The following is a 21433-nucleotide window of genomic DNA, read 5'->3' on the forward strand; positions in this document are numbered from 1 at the left end:
TTTCAAATCCTTTTATAGGGTCACTTGAAGGAAGGAAAAAACCCAACCACTGACAAAATAGGGATTAAACCTGTTTCTCAGACAGCCTACAGAGCATAAAGGAGTCGGTCAAACTCATCTACATGTTCACACCATGCTGCCTGCAAAGCCAGCCACACACACAAATGTAGTTAAATACATTTCTCCTGGTTTGCCTCTTCCAAGCATCCAGAACAACAGGACTGCACACCATCCTGATACCAGTGAGCATCAATGAAAGTGCCTGTAGTAGTGGTGAATTAGGTTTGATCAATGTTTTCAAAGTTTTGAGGCAGTAGGAAGATGTTTTATTAGCTTTAAATAATAAAGTCAGCAAATAACGAAAAGCTGATTCATGCTTAAGGCTCCTTTGACAGACATCAGGATGACATTTTCTATATTACAGATGACACAAACAAATTTGGTATTTGTTGTATTCATTCAGTAGTAGCTGGAGCAGCCAGAGGCACCACTAAGGAAGGAGATGGAGGCAGACCAGGCACAGCCACATCCATCAGACCAAAGGCTTGTGGCAGCTGTGGGTCTCACAAGCTTGCAGGAGACACCCACGGACTGCAGTAGAGCCCAGAAATGCCAATCTCCCATTTGAGCACCTACTGAGCTCTGCCAAAACACCACTGTCAGGAAGGGGAAGATTTTAGAAATGGCCGGACAAGCCATTTCTGTAGCTAGGGCCTCATTTCTCAGCTAGTCAGCAACAAAGCAAAGGCACAACCCACAAAGTTTATGTGAGCCAGCCAGGGTGGAGAGCAGCTCCCACCAAACACCTCACACATTGGCAAAAAAACCAGATACACAAATGAGCAAATGAATCATGCCCTAGACCGAAAGGAGACTCAAAAAACCAAATCAGGGGGTGGGGAATGAAGAGGAGAGACCTTGGCAGCCGGAACAAACCCAGCAGCCCTCCACTCCCTGGCTCACATTTGCGTGCCTTCCTTAGGAAACCTGCCCCAGCCAGCAGTGCATGTCACACAGCAGGCTGACCACCGGGATTGCCTATTCCAGGCATGCTACAGAGCACTCCCTGCCTGCCCGCAGCCCTTCCCACTGTCCCTGAAGCCTTCCAGGACTAGCAGGAGCCACGTGAAGTCGCCAGCAGCTGAGGACCGTCGGAGCTCAAGGCTTGCTGCTATGTCCCAAGCGCCTGACGCTTTGCCCGGGTTTGCAGCAGCATCCCAAGCTGCCGGTGCTGCAGGAACAAACCAGCACCCAGCCTTCCAGCACACACCCTGGCAAAGCCAGGGGCCTCATAAATCGGGAAAGCTGGACAGGACAGAACGCACATCCAACCAATATGATTAATGCAACGTTCTCCCCTTTATTAGTGAGAAGATAGCAGTTTTTATACACTTCTATATAGTTTACAGTTTACAAAGGCACTCTGATTGGCATGCTAACATTGTTTACCTTTGCCTTAAGGTGGTCAGGTTTTTCACACTGCAGCTCTACTCTAATTTACGCTCGGATAGCTCATTACTTTGTAGTTACCTTAACATAATTCCTAACTGCGCCACAACTGAATTCTCACTGCATCAAAGGCTTCTAGGCCCTGTCAAGGCCGCTTATCAGGGCCTAGTCTAAGTGGGTAGCTCAATTCTCACTCCAGACATAAATCATGCCCTCTGTCTCTCGAAATTCTGTAACACCCTGGGAATCCTCCCTGTGGCAGCCAGCTCTGCTACGGGCACCGTCAGTGAGATGAAAGGGTTAAACAAAGTGCCTCAAGGCACAGGTTTTCTCCAGCACCTGCCTTGCCCGGATAACCCTCACTCTCCTCCCCTATCCACGCCTCAACCCTGAGCACAGCAGCGGGCTGCGAGCAGGAACATCTCCACAGCAACTGCGGCTGTCACAGCCGTGAGGAACAGAGAGCGGCTCCTCCGACATACGGCTTGTGGCTGCTCGCTCCTCCGACATACGGCTTGTGGCTGCTCGCTCCTCCGACATACGGCTTGTGGCTGCTCGCTCCTCCGACATACGGCTTGTGGCTGCTCGCTCCTCCGACACACGGCTTGTGGCTGCTCGCTCCTCCGACACACGGCTTGTGGCTGCCCGCTCCCTCCGGAGCAGCCCGACGGCACACGTCCCTCAGCGCTCGGCGGGAACGCTGCCCTCAGAACGAGCACTGCCCCGGCAGCTCCGCTCCCCGCGCCGGCGGGGCTGCAGCGCAGGCAGATGCAGAGGGAAGCCCTGCACTAAACCAGGTTTAGTATTTAGTATTTTCCTTTCGACTGCAGGAAGCACAGGTCTCCAAGTACTCTTGCACTCAACTACTTTCAAAATGCCTGGTGTCATTCTGGTTTTTGTTCCCGCTGCTGAAGAGCCCACAGCAAGGGCCCACTGTGCTCTGTGCGCTCCTGTTCCCCACCTGCTACCCTGGGCAGACAGCACAGTCCCAGTCACCGCACTCTGTCCCCAGGGCCTACAAATCTTTAGAGAAAAAGGATTCTGCCTCAAACATTCTGATTTTCCCCTTTGTAAATCAGCCATCAAGAGGAAAAAATGATGCCAAGAGAAGCCTGGACTTCAGGCTCATGTCAGAAGAGCTTGTAAAGAAGGCTCAGTTCTGCTTGGGTTATCTGTCACTGTGATATCTTCAGCAGAAGAAAGTAGGACTAGGAAGCCTCCAGCTAGGAAAGCAGTCAAGGGAAAACAGATGGCTTCTTGGTGTAGCCAAAGCTGAACTTGCTCTCAGGGCATGAACAGTGTGCCATTTCTCTGCCTGATTTCTCTCCACTTCGAACAGCTCCCACAACATCACTTGACACAGAGGTGAGCTGAACAACCTGTCACCCCAGAGACCAGACTGGCTCACACCATGGGTCACATCAAACTACTTCTCACTCAGTCATCCAAGAACAATTCCAAGCTCACTAGCAAGTCAGGCACATGGCCCTCCCACTCAAAGCCAAGATCCTGATGTCATGCAATTCTTAAGACTTGGTGCTTCTTTGGAAGACAACCACATTACACTATTTCAAATAAACAGACTGTCTGAAAACTGGTGTAGGAGTTTTTTAAAATGAAATTTTGGGGATGGATTTTATGGTTGGTTTTGAACTTGATCTTTCCTTTGCTGACCCATCTGAATCCAAGACTTTCTTAAGAAAGCCAGGGCAGGTGGACCATTCCTAACTACTTTCTGTAACCTTGATTTAAACCAGCTGTATCAAGTACCAATGAAGAGGCTTTTGTTTGTGAACTTTGCCATGTGGCCCAACGTATACAAGCTGGGAGAACCACACAGCCATAATTTGGATCCCAAAATGCTGGTTTTTTTCTTTACTGAGAACTCAGTGTCCTGTAAGAGTAAAGGCAGAACAGCTAGCAGCAGTGAAAACCATTGTGAACATAGATGGTACGTTTGGTATTAGCCAGCACAGCAATCAAATATGCAAAGCATGTTGCCAGCAGGCTTGCTTTCAGGCTAGGAGAACATTTCACAGATCCCAATGCCATTCCCATTGCAGCGAGCCTGCCACGCTGGCCTTCTTCTAGACATGGTGCATGTGCAGCCAGCCACCCCAACACCTCTCAGAGCCAATGGTCTACACTATTCCTTCAATTGCCCCATGTTTAATGCTGCCTCCCTTCTCCCCTGACTCCAGAGATGAATGGTCTGACAATCAAAGAGGTATCAAAATTAGTTACTGCAGTTTCAAACATAATTGTTTTGCACAATTCCCATTGTGCCTAAAATACAGGAGAACTATTTAGCACCCCAAAATATGATTTCTCTCCAGCATGCAAAAATACAGAACTAACAACTTGAACTACAGGGAAGGAGCTAGGAGAACTGAAACTCTAAACCCCAATGTCTTCAACAACAGATCAAGAAGGAAGGCTAGGAGATACACCAGCTCCACAAAGAGCAATTTCTAAAATTGCTACAGCTGTACCAAACACCCTGTGTAATGCTCACAGCACCTCAGCTGTGCACTCTGACCTCTGAGCCTCACAGAGCTGCCTCACCTGTGCACAGGTGCTTTCACTGTGGGACTGCAACACTGGCAACCCATTTGATCTCTGGCCACAGCTCAAAGGATATTCCCAAATCAAACACATTAAAACAGTTAGAAAAGAAAGGTGGTTCTTTCCCAGAAGCGTTTATTTGAACAGTGCTGGTTTTTACATGGCAACGACACACAGCTGACAAAGCAGCCTCCATCAGCACTAAATATAATTCACAAAGAACTCTAAATCCTGCCACTAAATCTGGGACAATCAGCATTAAACTTGCTGAACACTGATGAACAGCCCTCAAACTGGAACAAAACACTGAGGGTAAAGGAGCTGAAAGGTACTGTCCCTTGCAGATTTGTCTCCCCAGAAAGGAAAGGGCAAACTGAGAGGAGCTTTGCAATATTAACAGCGGTCAAAAAAAGGTCTGAAAATGCCAAAGCATTCAGCACTCCTTGCAAGGAAATGCCTCTTATGGAAGCTACATTGAGCTCCAGCACATATCCCTTGCATTTTTTCCATCAAATATTCTGGGCAGCACTTGCACATTTGCACACTCTCTGCTCAGAAGAGCACAGATAAGCTGGGAAGGAATTCACCAGAGAACAGAAATAAGGAATCTAGCGAGAGTCTAAAAGCCAAACAGCTGAACACATTACCCCAGCTGATGCAAGAATGAGATGGCTGAAGTGAAACTACCAGCACTGCTGTCAGGGATGGAACTTCAGAAGTAACCAGAAGCAGTAATTTAACTTCCAAAACTAGCTGTACTGGACTGAAAAGGCTCACAGAGGGTGCAGTGCCCAGCCTGCTGCCAAATACAGCCCTGAAAACTGCAGAACTCACCAAAAGTGCACAAATGAACAGAAACTGGGATCTCTTGTAGGCTTTAAAGCTGACCCGTGGGGGTGACCTTACACTGAAGCATCAGCAGATTTTGTACTGGAAAAGACTGCAAGAAACACCCTTCCCATTCCCTGAGTGGAGAGGCACCTGCAACACCAGGCCAACCTCATGGCCTGGGGGACAGCCAGGACATGCACTTCCAGCTGCTTTCCAGATAGCTCTGATTATCAGACCACTTCTGATCCCCTCTCAGTATGAGCAGCTTCATTTAGGGAAAATCTCCTCTCCAGGTGATCTCAAAATGTCTCTCAACAAAACCTGAAAAATGCCTTCCCCCACAGTACATCCCTTTATATCTAAATATACCCTGTGTGCTCTAGTTTAAAGAATCACTACTAAAAAAGAAAGCTTCTTTGGAAATAACTCAGCAAAAGGTTTTGTTTATTTTCTTCTCTGTAGAAACCCCTCATGACTGAGATTTCTCATGAAAAAGGTAGAAAACCTGTCAACTCAGACTTTGTTTACACTCTTTTCTGAAAGCTAACATCACCTTTAAGGGAAAGAAGCAACCGCAATTTTTACTAAAGAAGTACAGAAGAATCCCAGTGCCAAACACTTGCAGTGGCAGGCAGAATACAGTGGCTTGCTCCAGAAAAACATTTGCATTTCCTTAATACTCTCAACCTCTACGGCAGCCATGGGAAGTTGAGCTGGCAAGCAGAGATTCAATATTATTTAGAGATTACAGTTCTTCAGCATTATTGCCAGTGATATTTCATTCCTGAAAGCAATAAGGGAGCAGCAAAGCAAACCAAGTGCCTGAACCTGCTAGTTCAATTTGCCAAGAATATTTATTAAAACATCAGTGTGACCGGTGTGAGCCAGCAAAACAGTGGGCATTGAAAGACACAGGGTGCTCCAAGATGCTCAGAACTTGTTCCAGACTCCTGTAGGATTTTTTTTACTGTTGAATGCAAGCAATAAAACAAAAAGAGATTTATAACAATCATAATCCATTCAGTCCCCAGAACCTTTCATCAGGCCTGCGAGTTCTCACTGAAACTGGATTTATCAAGATAAACTGGAGATGCTCTACAAAATAAGCAGACCGAGGTAAATGAGGCATGAACAAGCCGAGTTTGAATGAAAGGATGCTCTCCTCCAGCAGGATATTAACATTCACTGCAGGGAGGGATTACCAAGAAGCCTATGCAGGAAAGAGATAGTTACTCCATTTGTGAACAGGATCACACCATCAGATCATTCATGGAGACCAAACTCCACAGCCAGACCAGTCTCAGCCCCCTGAAAACATTCTCCTCTAATGCCTTTGCTGATGCAATCAGCTAATGCTAACATGACAGCGATGCTAAGAGCAAGGAATAGATATCAGCATCATTTTGTGGTAGTGCTCGTGGATGAGGCATGGCACTCTGGAACTAGGCACACTTACTCAGGCTGTCAGAGAGCATTTCCATCATAGAAACAGCTGAGGATCATCAGCGGGGATGAGACAAGGCCAAGTATCACAACATCAGGATGGGATTGATCCTTGATTTTATGCTGTCCTCACTCAGAGGACCACTCAACATCTGATTTTCACCACGTGACTATAGGTAACACCAAGCACATAAACCTTTGCATCAGAGTCTATGTCTAATAATATAAAAGAAACGTATTTATGTGCATTATATGTTTACAGCACAATCCTGGTAAGCCCAGCCTCTCTAGAGCACCAGTGCAGATCTTCTACCACTTCCAGGATATTTATTTTGAGCCTTTGATTTCCATCCCTGTGAAGCAGAGCTCTGCTCACAGAAAAAAACCTTGAACCTGGCTGAAGTGAAACACTGGAACTGAAGTAGTAGTAGTGGTACGACCATTTCACTAAGACATGGTGTGTTATATATATAATTTGTCAAGTAATCACACATAAATGTTCATCTAATTACAAATCACCAAGCTATTATCTGTTTTCACACCTGAATCAGCAAGAACACTGCAGACACAAATGACTCCCCATGATTGATCTCAGTGGGGTCTTCTGTTTGCAGATGTACCACCTCAAACACGGATTAGCTTCCACTCAGAACAGGTCCTCTTGGAAAGCTGACAGCGAGTGAATTCACTCGCAGGAGAAAAGCTCAAAGTTACTCATGCAATAGCTTGGAAAATGTGGTGATAATTTTGGAACCAAGATAGGCCCAGGAGACTTAGCAGGAGCAGCAGCAGTCTGCTGGCAGAGGACAGAACAGAGAAACAAAGGCTAGAGGAGCCTCAATTCACTGTTCAAGAGTCAGGAACTGTGGGAGACAATATAAAAAGTTGAAATTCCAGAGATTAGAGAATTGTTTACATTAAACTACACCGAATTCTGCCACTAAACTGATTCAAACCTTCTGAGCTGTCCTAGATACTGATAAATCATTTCACCTCATTGATAAACAGATGTTGGATCTTGGTATGTTTGAGATTCAGGCAGCCTCACAACAAATCCTGGCAGCACTGGGCCATTGTGACTGTAACAGGACACTGCATGCCTGCAGCTTCCACTCCCCGGGCTTTGTCACACTCCAGGAAAAGCAAGGAATCACAAAAGCATTTGAGGGATGCAAAGAAGGAAAGAGAGCTGCAAAAATTCTCCATTCAATGGGATAGCAGAGGAAAGCTGCAGCATGTAGCATTTTTCTAACTTTTGTCTTTTATCATACTCCAGCTGTCATATGATTTCCACAATACAGTGTGGGGAGAGCAAAGGAAAACTCAGCTACATCCCCTTTTCTCAGGGACACATCTAACATATTTCCCCTGCTCCAGATACTTCCTATCTGCACTCAAAAGTAGCAAGTGGTGAACACATTCTCAGAGATTGGTAAAAATCAAAGTCAAGTCAACAAAATCCTTTTTGTTACTGCACTCTGATGGCTACTGAAGCTGCCAGCCTGGTCAGAGAGACGCTTTAACGATGAAGCATCAATTTTAAAATGTATTTACAGCTGTGCATATTTCACTTCAATCGCTCAATTGTGAATTACACCTCAGCAAGCCCTTGAAGAAAAGAGGTGGGCTGTCAGGGCAATGCAAAGGGGGAGAGAAAAGAAAGGAATTCCTACCAAACAAAAGAGCTCCAAGAAACTGATACAACTTTGCTGGAAGCTATTCCCAGCCCACTCAACATTTTTTTCTGTATACAGACATTCCAGAGTCCCAACAAGGGGCATTTTTCCCAGCTAAAATACGAACCATCAGCAAATCCGACCACCACCAGAGAGAAATACAACCTGGTGGATGCAAAGCAAAGCACAGTGAAGTAATCTTAGAGTTGTGTAAATGCAAGAGCCAAGAGGCACCTTTCAGAGCTCACAGTGGTGGCAGCCTCACACAAGCACCTGCCCAGGGCCCAGCACGCTGCTTGGCAAAGCAAGAGTCCTGTTTGCTCTCCTGACAAGAGCTGTTTACATAAGATAGGAGCACACAAAATACAAAGCACTTTTCCAGGCCTCCCCAGAAGGCTTGTGAAGAACAGTACAAATTCAATGATGTTCACCAGGCCATTTTACTGTCTGTTCTGCATTGCTTTGGGAACTGAAAGCCTCAGCACGGGCCAGTGGCAATGCTGCGAGAGGCCAGGGCAGAAGGAAATACTACAGAACACTGGAGGCAGCACATGGTTGGGACATGGGTAGGATTGGGCTAAACCTGCCCACAACCCAGCTCTGGACCAGATCCTGTACTCCAGAACCTGGGTGCAACTGTTTTCTTAATCCAGAGATCCCCTGGATCCCAAGTGGTGTGCAAAGGTGGAAACACCAGCCATCAGGCTACTGGAACCTGCAGGAGAGCAGTGGTGCCAAGCAAACCTAAGCATGCAAACCCAGACAAGGCAGATGCATGGTCCAAATGCATCAGCACGTGTGAGGAGAGTTGAGCACTTTGCTCTCCAACATGCACAGTGAGGAGCCAGCAGCAGAAAGCTGGCCTTGAATGCAGGTGCAGCAGGGACACAAACAGCCACTCGGATATTTAGGTTATGATCCTCGAACAAGGAAACAATTGAATGAACAATAAAAGCTTATTACAAATGTTTTTTAAAAGACACCCAGCAGGACCTCCCATTTAGGTGTCAGAAAAACAGGAGCACGCTTACTGAAGGCTGAACTGAGAAAATCCAGCTCTGAAATATTTTCTCCCTGGAAAAAGCTCCATGTGTTTGCTTGTACTAAGCACTACCCAGGCTTCTGATCCTCAGGCACATCCCCCTGGCCAAGGGTAAGGAGCCACCAAAGTTTTGTCTTAGTGAGCAGCTTTTACACTTCAGCTGCTGAATGCTACATGTTGGGAGGAAAATCCTCTGATCTGCTTTGGTATCTGCAAGTGGCTGCCTCAGATCCTCACTGGGACTGAACATGAACAGGCAAAGCTTATCCAAGTACCTGGAGACACTCAAAGTGTATTTGTGAAGCAAGGACAAAGTCTACATTAATGGTCTTCAGCTCTATTAAGCAAAATAAAGTAGAATCATGGCAGAAAGAAAATACCAATCTCCCCAGCCTGAAAGAAATTGGAGCACCTTGAATTCTGGCATACTCTCAGGCACAGCATAGGGAAGAGGTAGAAGAGCAAATAAAAGGGAGTTCAGCCCCTAACAAGCAACTAGCAACATGAAATATATATGATCCAGTTCTTGCAGTTCTCAGCTTTCCTTGCAAATCCTTCATTTTGAGGCAGTGGGTGCAACTTGATCAGGAAAGCAGCATATCATCTTTCTACCACCAAGAAAGCACGCAGATATATTTTCATTAAAGAGGTCATTTTGGAAGGATCCTTTTGATGCTGGAAACTGCCCATCTGAGAGGAAGAGATCACAGGGGAAAGGCTGCAGGACAGCCCCAAGAAACTCAGAGCAAACCCTGCGAACTGTAAACCAGCAGGCGGATGGAAGAGCGGAAATGGGAGGAGAGCAGGATTAGAAGTGCTATAGATTTATAAGTGATGCTCTAACAATAGCTTTCATTTAAGAAGGAAGCTCTTCCTGCTGTAGTTAATCTAGTTAAGCCTGCCCATACCTTCATGCACTGGGGAAGGACTGCATACAGACAGGCAACTCCTCAAGTCAAGTAAAACCTCCCACTTCAAAGCTCACAGATTACCTACCCAGTAACAGAGGGGAAAGAAAGAGTTGCTCCCCTCAGCAGCTGTCAGGGGCTGTTCAGGGGACCTGTTCCAGCCTTTACATGGGCTAGATGTGCAAGAAAGGTCTTTTTCTGCCATGTTTTCCATTTTCATAATTTCTCTCCACCCTGAAAGGTCAGGCAGATGAAAACATCAATTTAACTAATGCCAGATGGAAGACAAGTTGAGCCATATGAATCTTTGCTGATTATATAATTACCTTCCCTTCTCGCAAAAACATGGAAATGCTTACAGTCACTGGCAGATTATTTTGTACATAAACAAACATTTCTAGGCTGTTTGTACTTTAAAAAAATTAAGTCCACATGGTTTTGACCAACTGCTCCATTACCATACCACGTGGCACATGCATGAAAAAAAAAAACAAGCCTGAATTTGAAACTACACCAGGAGGCTGCAGACACCCATCTTCCCCAAGAAATAATACTTTTTTAATGGGCTCATCAACTCACAGTCATAGATTTACTGGATAGAAACTTAAGATGATTTGCACTCAGTGTTAAATACACCAAATTATTTTCTGCAAACCTCAAGGTCATTTAATTTACCGCTAATGAGTCCCAACACATCAGTGAGGAAAAGAGCACTGAAACGTTCAGGCTCATTTGCTCCTGAGTCAGAGCAGTGTGGCAATGGGCAGTATCAACAGCAAACACACCAAAGCACCAGAACAGGTGACTTAGGCAAAATCTGCAGGGAAACTTCACGTGTACAGGTAAGGACAGCACTGAGAAAACCGCCACAGATGCAGTTCTGCGAGTCTGACTATAAAGCCACAAGCAATTAAAGATCCAGTACACAGATGCCGATTTCTGAATGGAGCCGGTTGTATCTGTAGGTGTCCCATTAGAAGCCAGGAGCACATGTTTAAATTTGCATAAGAATCGGTGTTAAAGATTCAGTTACATCCCCAGCAATCTCCGGTAGCTTTGGTTACACTGCCAATTACTCAAGTTAGAAGTGTCTATTTGACAATCTCACTGCAAAGAGCCCAGTTCCCAAAGCCAAAAACAAGGAAAGACCACCTCCACTTCAACCATCTCTTCACCCTGACCCGCTCTGCAGCTCTGACAGCAGCAGCCCCGAGCTGGAGAACACACACAAGCCTTTGGACCACCCAGGGTTTACAGCACAGAGCTAAAACACCAGTCTCTAAACAAGGGGCTGGACTTCTCCTCCCACAGTCATTCAAAGTAATTTCCTTGGCCCGAAGAGAAACTCCACTGAATTAGAAATGCGGTGCAGCACTAGGTGAAGCGAGTTCCTTGCTCCATCCTCACCTGCAGACTCTACCTGCACAACCATTTGGACCATCGTGCAAGGCACAGCAGAGAATTGATCCAGCTGAGCACAGCCCACCTCCTCACCTCTGCCCCACAGCGAACCTCCAGCTGGGAGACAGGGACCAAAGCTGCTCTGCTGAGAACAGCAAGGACTTGTCTCTGTTAGACATCACCACGTTCACACGGCTGAGACAGCACTGAAATGGGGACACACACAACAAGATGAAGTGAACAATGCACACATAAAGTCAGGGATGTCTGCAGGACTGCACTGAGATTAGACACCCATTTTCAGCACAGCTCCTCCAGAAGCAATCAAATTGAGCTCCAGCACAGCCTTGAGCTGAAGTGTGCAATCCCTGAAGAAACTCAACACTGAGTGACCTCAAACGATCTTGCTATATTTGTAAAATCGTGTGAGGAGATATCCTTCAACAACCCTATGACTTTCATAGAAGCTACACCACCAGACCAGCTCCCTAAAAGAGAAAGAAATCCATGTCTCCAGCACGGTAAATGGGTTTGCTTTCTGAAGACCTAGGCCCACAATCCCAAAGCCAAATGCATCCAAAGAGAAAGCCACATCTCCAGCTGGTCCAACAGAACCTTGCGAGCTGTTCACTGACATTTCAAGCTGGTACAAAGCTCTCCATACTCTCACTTCTGTGATTTCAGGGTGTACTGCAGAACTGCTAAGCGGCCAGCAAACTCTGCAGTAAAAGAAGGCTGTGCTCCTCCATGGCTGGCACTCAGCAGCTGCCAGGACAGCTATGAAATATGTGATGCACCAGCTGGAAAAAGTCATGTACTAAATGGAAAGGAAGGCTACAAATGCCCTCAAACATCCTAATGGTGAAACCATACATAAATGAATAGGAGACCACACTGCTGTGTGAAAGGGCACCTTGTCCAGCTCACTGTGTGTTCCCGCTTCTGATCTAAGACACCTGCTCATGGTTTGAGTTTTTTTGCAGGTGGGCTGAGCACTGCAAATTGTATCTCATTCCCAAAGCAGCAGAATGTCCGTGCAGGTCTCTCTGACAGAACATCCTGGTAAGCAGCTGCAAGAAAGGCAACTGCACTGGCATGAAAACCGTGCATGAGCTCTTTCATGACAAGTCACTGCCAAGCTCCGATCTCATTGCTTTAATGAGAGCACCCAGCAGAGCAGCGTGCCCAAAGGCACGGGCACCATCAGCCCCACACCAACCATGTGCCCCAGCCCCGCAGCTGTTCCCTCTGCCTGACAGCAGCTTCGTGCTCCCACACAGGACAAGCCCTGCTGGCCTCAGGAGCGTGCCACCAGCCTGCCACCACAGCACGGGCCAGCACAGCTGGGGCTCTCAGCAGAGAATTCCCGGTGCCACCCAGCACGGCAGGAGCCAGGACACGGCAGACGTGATCCCGTGGATCTCCGCCTGGCTCTCAGAAGCTGGGGCGTACCCGCATTAGCCACGCTCCCTGGGCAAGCTGTCCGCTCAGCAGAAAGGGGATACAGACTTATATGGACTATATATAGATAAGGCTTCCTAAGAATCTCCTGATGGGGGTTATTCTCTGCTCTATATCTAGATCTGGCCTAGTGCCTGTTGGGAAACACGTAGCAGACAAGCGCATGTGCAAGCTGCAGCTTGTTTTGGCCATAAATGAGAGCCCTGCACTACAAACCCTGAAACACACACCAGAACCACTGCTGTTATGAGCTTCATGGTTTTCCCACATCTCCATTTACAGCCTGCCATGTGTCTCCCTGCAGAGGTAAAGCTGCCTTTAGCAATCCCTCTCCTGCACATGATGTTTACTTACCAGCAGTGAGGAGCACCTCCAAGCCCTTGCACAGCAATGACTTTGTAGAAAAATAAAAAGAGCAGGAAAAGATTTTGAACAATTGAGCTCAACAGAGCCAAGGGATCTGATGAAAGCAGACAGTGTCCTTTTCAGATTTTAAACAGCAAAATAAAGTGCTTTGTTGAGCAATGAACATGTTTCACCCTGCACATAGAGGAATACCCTTCATGCCCTGCTCCTTCACAGCCTCCCACCTTCAAGCCTCCACTTCTCCCCAGCAAACTAAAAAAAAAAAAAAAAAAGTCACCCTGGATCACCAGGTTTGTTCCCTTTTTTTTTTCCTTTTTAGAACAAAACCAACTACTTCCCTGAGGTCCAGAAGGACCTTCAAGCTATGTAAGTTTTGGTTAAACACCAGCATTCCCCCTTGGCTATTGCCTTTCACTTTCCTCCTACGGGCTCCAGAACACCTGACTGCCCAAAAAACAAACAAGCAGGAGAGAGGAGCGGGTTTATCATTACACCAAACAAACTAGAGGTCAGGGAGGGAGGTCCCACATGTTAGAGTACTGGGGGGAAAGTGGCTAAACTGCCATTTCCCGGCAACAGTAAAGTGATCACATTTATTTGATTGTTTGGATGAGCCACAGCAAGAAACAGGATAAGTTAATCAAAAGCTTGCAGTGCCCAGGTGATGCTCCCTGCCCAAAGGGCACACACCATCCTCGGGGCATCTCCCAGCTCATTCAAACACTGAGGAGACAAACAGGTAACTCTCCAAACCAGTACAAACGCTATAGATGAGGAGCACACGTCACACTACATCAAAGCTGATATTTTATGCTAATCCATCTGCTTACAGGAGAACAAATGCTATTTTCCTTGACAACTCTGCTGCAATCAGATCTGAGCAGCTATGCACATTTCAAACCCTTTTGAAAGGTCAGTAAACCAAACATTGTTACTTTCAGAGCAAAATCTCCCAGGAACAGCAGCTCAGCCAGTGACTTCCATAAAGCACACAACCCCCGGCACTGCACCCAAAACACAGGTGCTGCCACACATACCCCGAGCCAGGTGAGCACCTGAACACCGTCTGGCCTGCAGACCCCAGCTTTGCTTTATACACACGGCAGCCTCCACCAAGCAAAATTCACAGCACACAAAAGCTGCTCTCAGTTCTACTTTTGCTGCCTACTTTAAAAATTAGACTGCTTTCCCACTGGAGCAGAGGAAGCATTTGAGCTCCTGATCAAAAATAGTTGTTGCCCTGCAAGTAAGTGTGCTGGAAGGCAGCCTGGCCTGCAGACTGGCAGCTGCTAGACAAGAAGGAACAAGCAGGCCACCTCAAAAGAAAGCACAGCTTGTGACAAACGACACAGCCACAGAGAGTTTGCAGGAAAGGCTGAAGTGGCTCTAGAGGAGGAAACTCAAGCAAACAGAGCCCGTGCATCTGTTTTCCCAATAAAAGGAGCTCTTCTCTTCCTCACCTCTCCATCACTGCTGCACCAGCCCAAGGACAGGGTCTACATGTGTGTAGCCTCTAGATTTTTAGGGATCCCTTCTCCAGGGATACTGGCTGCAGCAAGCAGAGCACGCCCATCAGAGCTCTCCAGGCAATTCATTATTTTAAACAAATGAGTGATTAGCAAGGATCCACTCTCTCCTAGTGAAGCTGGCTGCATGCCCTGCAAGCCTCCACATCACTGTACAGTATCATAATCCAATTAAACCTCACCATGAGAGAAGCTTCACGCTATCACATTCAATTAGCCAGTTAAGCCTCTTATCATCTGCATGTTAGGATCCATTAGGACTGAAAACTCCCCCAGCACTGATTGGGCATCCTTTAGCCAGGCAAGGACACACAGATGTCACATGTGGAGCAGCAGGAGGACCGTACAGCTTAGGAAATCCATGCTGCTGGCTTATGTGGAGATAGAAACACAGGAAAAATAAACCACAGGGACCAGTTCCTGCCCACTCACAGTTATGTGCTGAGGTGACTTGCTCCCCGACTTCCCAAGGAAATGGGTCAGCTCTGAAGGAGCTCAAGGGGCCCAGAGGAATTTCAATGGAAAGGCAGAGGCTAATAGAGGACCTGGCAACACAGAGTCGTCTGGCAGCCAGCCACCAATTCCATAGGAAATACCCTCCCTAGAAGGTCACCATAACGGTGGCAAAATTTGGCCCAAAAGAATTGGAAAAAGCTGCCAAGATGTGACGCAAATAAAGCCAGTGAGCAGGCCAGCTTCCTGCGTGAGGCCAAAACATGGAGCGCTCTCGGAGAAAAGAAAGATTAAGGGTTGCAAGGAACATAATGGCCTCTTGTAACAGCTGAGTTGTTGCTTTTCTTTTCTTGGCAGAAAAGAGAGATGTTTGGTTGCTGGTTGATTAATCTATTATGCAAATCATTTCATAGCTAATTTGATACAGCCACAAGCTTGCCACAGAAATTGTCCGCTTGCTCAGAGCTGATGAAAGCTGGAGCATCAACAGCTCCATTTGACAAGAGCTTTTATTTCCTGGACAAGCAGCTGCAGGGTCACCTCCTGCCAAGCCAGGCTGCAGGAGCACAGGCCAGACCTGCCTGGGGACATGAGGGGAAGATGCTTTGGGCACCCTCACTTGGTGGAAGGCAAGGAAAGAGGCCTTTCAAAAGAGCAGCCCATTCCTTCCACTCCCACCACACTTCTGCACTGGGCATGCACAAAGCATCCAGGTGAAAACTATGTAAAATCCCATCCAGAGACTTTGGCTAGCAGCTCTGAGATTTTAAGATCTGTTTCAGAGCTGTTCTTGACATGCACAAGTTTCACCTTAAAAAGTGACTCAAAATAGGTCTCACTGGAACTCTGACTCCAACAAAGCACTCAGCCTCTAAGCAGAATATTCCACTGAATAATACAAGCATTCAAGTTACATTCAGCAGGATCATACAAAGTGATAGGATTTACGTGGGGAACACTTAGGGATCGGGTTTGATCTCTTCCCCAAAGACTGAGGAGAAATAGCATGTTCTAGCACCAAGAAGAAGAGTTGGTTCTGGCCACTGTGCTTTACTCCAAGCAGTTTATCTCCATTGCTCAGTTATGGATGTTTTTCCTCACGCATCTCACACATTCAGCATCATCTCAGTGATATTTTTAAAGCCTGTCCTGTGCCCTCATTTGTATTCAATTTCCTTCCAAGGTAAAATGTTAGGCATTTCATGCTATTCAAACAAAGTCAAAACAAAGCCTCCAAATAAGCACTTCTGAAATGTACCTAGTCATCTGAGTAATTAGACATTTTCCTAGTTCCAAATGTACTGAAAATCTATTGTCAGCTCCCAATGAATGTGCCAGCAGTTATCCTAACCAGGAAGAGTTCTCTCCTAAATATTAGCATACTGACAGAATAGAAGGTTACGATACATTAATATCTCTCCCTACCGAAATTAATCAGTTTTTAATTATGTAGCATCCCCTGATCATAATTATTACTCTAAGAAGTTGTTCACCTTTCTCTGATGATATGATGCACAGCTGGCATTGCTCAAGCCAGGTCAGAACATGCTCTCACTGGCCAGGAGAAGTTCCCATTCCCAGTGCAGGTATGCATCCTTCACACCAAAGGGCAAAGTGCTCCACTTCCAAATTTGTGGCAAATCTTCACCGAGAGAGTCAGCTGTGGACTTCACACAGGTCACAAGCCCCTCAACACTCTGCTAGCAGAGGGAATTACCATGTATGGGTGCAAACCTGCAGATGGTTGGAGTGGCTCCATGCCCCAGCAGTCCTTACCATGTCCCTCCTGTCACACATCTGCAGTGCTGTCGCCTTTCCATGCTCACAGAGCCCTCTGCAACTCATTAGCCCACAGGAGCAGACAGCCAGACAGGCCAGTGGAAGAAGATGGGAGCTGGCAGAGAGAGAGGAGCACACAGCCCGGGGCATGAGCACACTGTTAGGATCTACTCAGCTGCCTGAACCCGAAATCTCACCCGGTCATTTTCCATTGCCCCTGGGGATGTCCGTACAGGGCCGCTGTGAATGTCCGAGTGCTACACGGCCATGCCACAGCACTGAGCAGTCACATCCCTACACCCCCAGCCTTCTGTGGGCCCAGGGGATGTGTGTGGAACCCCTTCCCTTTAACTCACCCAACAGGCAAGCTACAGAGGTGAACCAACACGGGAAATGCTCAGGCAGTGCCCAGTCAGCAACCCCAGCCCTCCAGCACTGCCTTTGCTCTGGTCTGTTCCACAGACTTCTTCCTCCAATCCCCTGGGGACACGGCGTCACAGCTGCTCCACATCCAGTTTGCTCTCAATCCACTTTACAGTTCAAAGCTTAGCAGCAACTCTCACAAGTTTATGACAGATAAGGCAGTAGCCTGAAACAAAATCCACTCCAAATGGGAATAGTGGCTACTGCTGCCTTCCCTTGCTTCAGCAGACCTTTCCAACAGACCTTCCTCCCAAGACCTCTCTACCTCTGGACAACCTCCACATCTCCTCATGAGACTACTTCAACATGGGACAGTACTGCATCCTGCCATTCACACCCACAGATTTCATCAAGACTGGAACACCAAAATCCACAGAACAATTCTTACTTCCACTCTATCAGTGTGAGGAAAATGAAAGGAAAATGTGTTGATTCTCTCGCAGCAAGAAGATCACTCTCAGTGTTTACAGGTGGTAGGGAGAACTTTATGTAATGCAACCTTCCTCAAAGGAAAGTCTTTCAGTGCACAGAAGAAAGAAACAGCAGGAGAAGGTAGGCATCTCTCCCTTCTGGTATGCAGTGGATACGCCCAGATAGTGAGACATTTTGAGTCACATTTCTGGGATGACTAAAAGAAAGTAGCTGCATTTCAGAAATGCTATGGTCAAACCTCCCAGGAGCTACGTGTGCCGAAGAATAAATCATAAAATCACTTCTGCAGATGGCAGAGGAGTAAGAGAAGCCAGAACAAATGCAAAACACCACCTCAACTCATGTTTCACACTAAGCACACAACTGCAGAACACCACCATGACTCTTCCCTACTGTTCCTCCTTAAGTTTAGACACAGCCTTCTCACACGTGGAAACTCCATGGATCCACCAAGGCAGCCTTCCAGATTTTGCTGACACCCCACCCAAGCTGAGCAGACTTTCAGTAAATCCCCCACCAGAGTGTGTTGAAGCACACACACATCCACACATGGCCCTCCACCTCAGCACCCACCCACACAATCTAGAGCAGTGCAGGCACAGACCACTCCAGAAACTGCTTCCACCCAGCCTCTCCTGCTCCAGGTCATCATAGGATAAATACCTTAGAAACCTTAGAAATGGGCTAAGATTTATTGAACCAAAAAGAAAAGGGAAGGAAGCAACATTCCCTCCACAAGCACGTGCTCCTCTCCGTGAATCTTCTGACTTTGTGCCAAGTTCAAATCTCTTCTCTGCTTGGAAAGCCTGTCCTGCCAACAGAGACCCAGAAGGAACTGGTGAAAATCTCAGAAGAGGCAGTTCCACAGTGTCTCACCACACAGCAAGGCCCACTCTCCTCCACATCCGCCTCTCACGTCCCAACAGACACTTGCTGGGACAACAAGCTCACTTGGGATATGGTTTACCACACAGAAGATTTCATTCTAATATCTCTTGCTTTAAGATAAAAGAATCTTAAATGTCATTGTGCCATAGTAAAAATCATTACATATTAATTTTAAAGGCAGAAGCAGTGGCATAACTTAAAGGTTTTCAAAGTCCTGCTTTCTCTGACAGAAAGGTCTGTTACAAAGCCCATAAAGAAATGCAAAGCATGATGATCAATGATCAGAAAGAGCAGCACTGACTGCTGCAGAATTTGCTGTTTGCCCAGCACACACCTCACCGTGCCACAGGACCAACATCCCCACAGAACCTGCAACCTCAGCTGCTCCTGACCTCACTTGGGGTTAACAAACCCCTGGCACCCACAGCCACAACTGCAGCCTGAGCCCAGCGCCTGGGGACACTCCAGCAGAAAACTCCACATATGGGGAAAGACAGGTTCACAGAGTTTGCAGCAGCAGATGCAGCAGGTGGATGGCAGCTCATCCCCCTGGTTCGAGGGAAAAAGGGTACCCAGGAAGAGCAAGCAAAGGTAATGGCAACAGCAGAGCCAGAGCATAGGGACCCACTGCCACACCTAACTCCCTTAACCAAAAGGTTTGTTCCTACAGGGTCTCAAATACCCCAATTCTTTCATCAATGCCTCAGGGCAGGCAATTTGATCATTTTCATCATCCCCTGTTCACAGCTTGCTTCAGCAATTCCAGACTTTCCCACTCAAACCCCAGTTCTGCCCCACCTGCCCAGATATCCACATGTGCTTTGCATTCCCCACATTCCTCCAGGAAGCTCAACCAGATGCCTCCAATCTGCAGCCCACCACAATTCCAGCACCGAGGACCCACCCCCTACCACACCAAGGCAGGGTCAGTGTCCTTACACTGCATTTTCTGGTCTTCTACAGATTTGCAAACAAGCAGGCTGTGTTGTGAGCTTGTTTGCAGATCTGCAAGTATCAGCATAAATGATAATGCAGAATGAAAAGTCCTTGAGAGTGTCGGACATTTGGGCTTTTATTTGTTTAACAGCCACTGTTACAAGGTTGGATGTGATGGAAACCCAACTGCCTTCCTGTAGTAAAGGGTGCAGTGGAGAGAATTGTTGTCAGAGCCCCCGTGTCCTCTGCACAGCAGGGACAGTGCCAATCACACTAGAACCACAGAATGCTTCAGGTTGGAAGGGACCTTTTAAAGCTCATTTAAGTCCAACGCTCTGCTAGGAGCAGGCACACTTTCTTGTCTAGAGCAAAAATGAAAAAACACTAACTGCTCCTCCAGCTATTTCCATCCAGGTGACAACTTCCACAGCAAAGGGACTCCTTGAAGAGGGGCCAGACCCCTTCCAAGATCTCCCGATGAAGAAAAGAAAGGCTGAACGAGACACAAGCTAAAAAAGCTGCTGCCTGAGGCACTGCTAGCACAGATAAACTGCTATAAACCCAGATTACCTGCAATAGCAGGACTCAAGTTTGCTTCTACCCCTCTATCTTCCTGCCCACGATGTCAGATCACTACGACTGTGGGCAGTGTTTATGATAGTTACTCGTCCCTGCAATACAGGGGCATAGCAACCAAGTCCAACCTGCTATACGGATGGCGTAGAAGACAGAGGGATTTGGGGGGCTTCTAAAGCTTGCAGAGCTTTACGTTCCTGCCAGATCAGCCTGATGACTCTGTTCCCTTTCTGCTCACTCGCTATGCCCTCGTTTAAAACAAAACAAAAAACAAGCAAAGATAAAGAGAAGCGTTTCAAAGATTTGTCTCCGGCACGTTTAAATCCTCAGAGGCATTCTACTCTGAGCTAGGCTTGAAGAAGGCAAAATTTATAAAAACTAAGAGGAATGCCTGCCGTGCGGGCTAAAACCTGCGCAGGCAGGGACCACGGCCACGTGTTTACACGGAGACAGACGGAGACGGGCAGAGGGCGAAAACGCTCACTGGAGAAAGGGATGCGCACCCGAACCCATCCCTGCGGGGCACTGCCCGGGGAAAGGCGCCGCTAACCCGGCACCCACGGGGGACGTGCCACACCTGCCAGCAGCGCACGGCCGCGCCGGGGCGTGCGGGGGGACACTCGCTGTGAAGGTGACCCCCGGCAGCAGCCCCCCACCCCTGCAGGGCCGGGAGTGCTGCACCGCCACCCATCCCAAAAGCCACGGCGGGGACGGGAGGAGCCGTGCCCGTCACTGCGGTAGCGGCGCGGGGTGGGAAGGGGCCCTGCGACTGCGGGGGGGTCCGCACCGGTGACGGGAACGGGGGTCGAGGAGGCAGCCGCGAAGCTGGGGAGGAAAGGGGGTGCGGTCCGCGCCCTCGCCCTCTCCCGCGCGTTACCTAGGCACGCAGCTGGGGCTCGAGCCGTCGATCTCCCAGGTGGCGAAGAGGTTCATAGGCACGGGCCGCCCCAGGGCCCCGGCGCCGCCGGGGAAGCTGAGGCGGCTCCGCTCGGCCGCCGCCGCCATGGCTGCGCCCGCCGCCCTGGCGCGCGCCCACCGCGCCGGGCCGCCGCCGCCCCGCCCCGCCCGCGGGGGGCGGAGCCTGGGCCGGGGCGGGAGGGGCGATGGGCGGGGCGGGGCTGCGAGGGGCGTGGCCATAGGGAGATGGGGCGTGGCCATACGGGGATGGGGGCGTGGCCATACGGGGATGGGGCGTGGCCATACGGAGATGGGGGCATGGCCATACGGAGATGGGGGCGTGGCCGTGCGGAGGGGCCGCGCCTGCTTTAAGCGGGCGGG

At 48.2% G+C, this 21433-nt stretch overlaps 1 protein-coding gene across 12 annotated transcripts in view; it reads right to left on the reverse strand.

The window, feature by feature from the left end:
• PACS2 (phosphofurin acidic cluster sorting protein 2) overlaps window positions 1-21223 on the reverse strand; it is a 76612-nt gene extending 55389 nt beyond the window's left edge. For 9 of the 12 annotated variants that reach the window (XM_072932874.1, XM_030279764.4, XM_072932872.1 and 6 more), the window contains exon 1: window positions 21033-21222. In XM_072932874.1, the coding sequence (XP_072788975.1) occupies window positions 21033-21160 (128 nt within the window). In that variant the 5' untranslated portion in view covers window positions 21161-21222. Of the gene's footprint in view, window positions 1-21032 lie in introns of all 12 variants that reach the window. The other 3 variants (XM_072932875.1, XM_072932873.1, XM_032749708.3) reach the window with 1 other exon arrangement.
• Window positions 21224-21433: the final 210 nt, after the last annotated feature.

The sequence above is a fragment of the Taeniopygia guttata genome, chromosome 8 (assembly GCF_048771995.1).
Source record: "Taeniopygia guttata chromosome 8, bTaeGut7.mat, whole genome shotgun sequence".
Lineage (NCBI taxonomy): Eukaryota > Metazoa > Chordata > Aves > Passeriformes > Estrildidae > Taeniopygia > Taeniopygia guttata.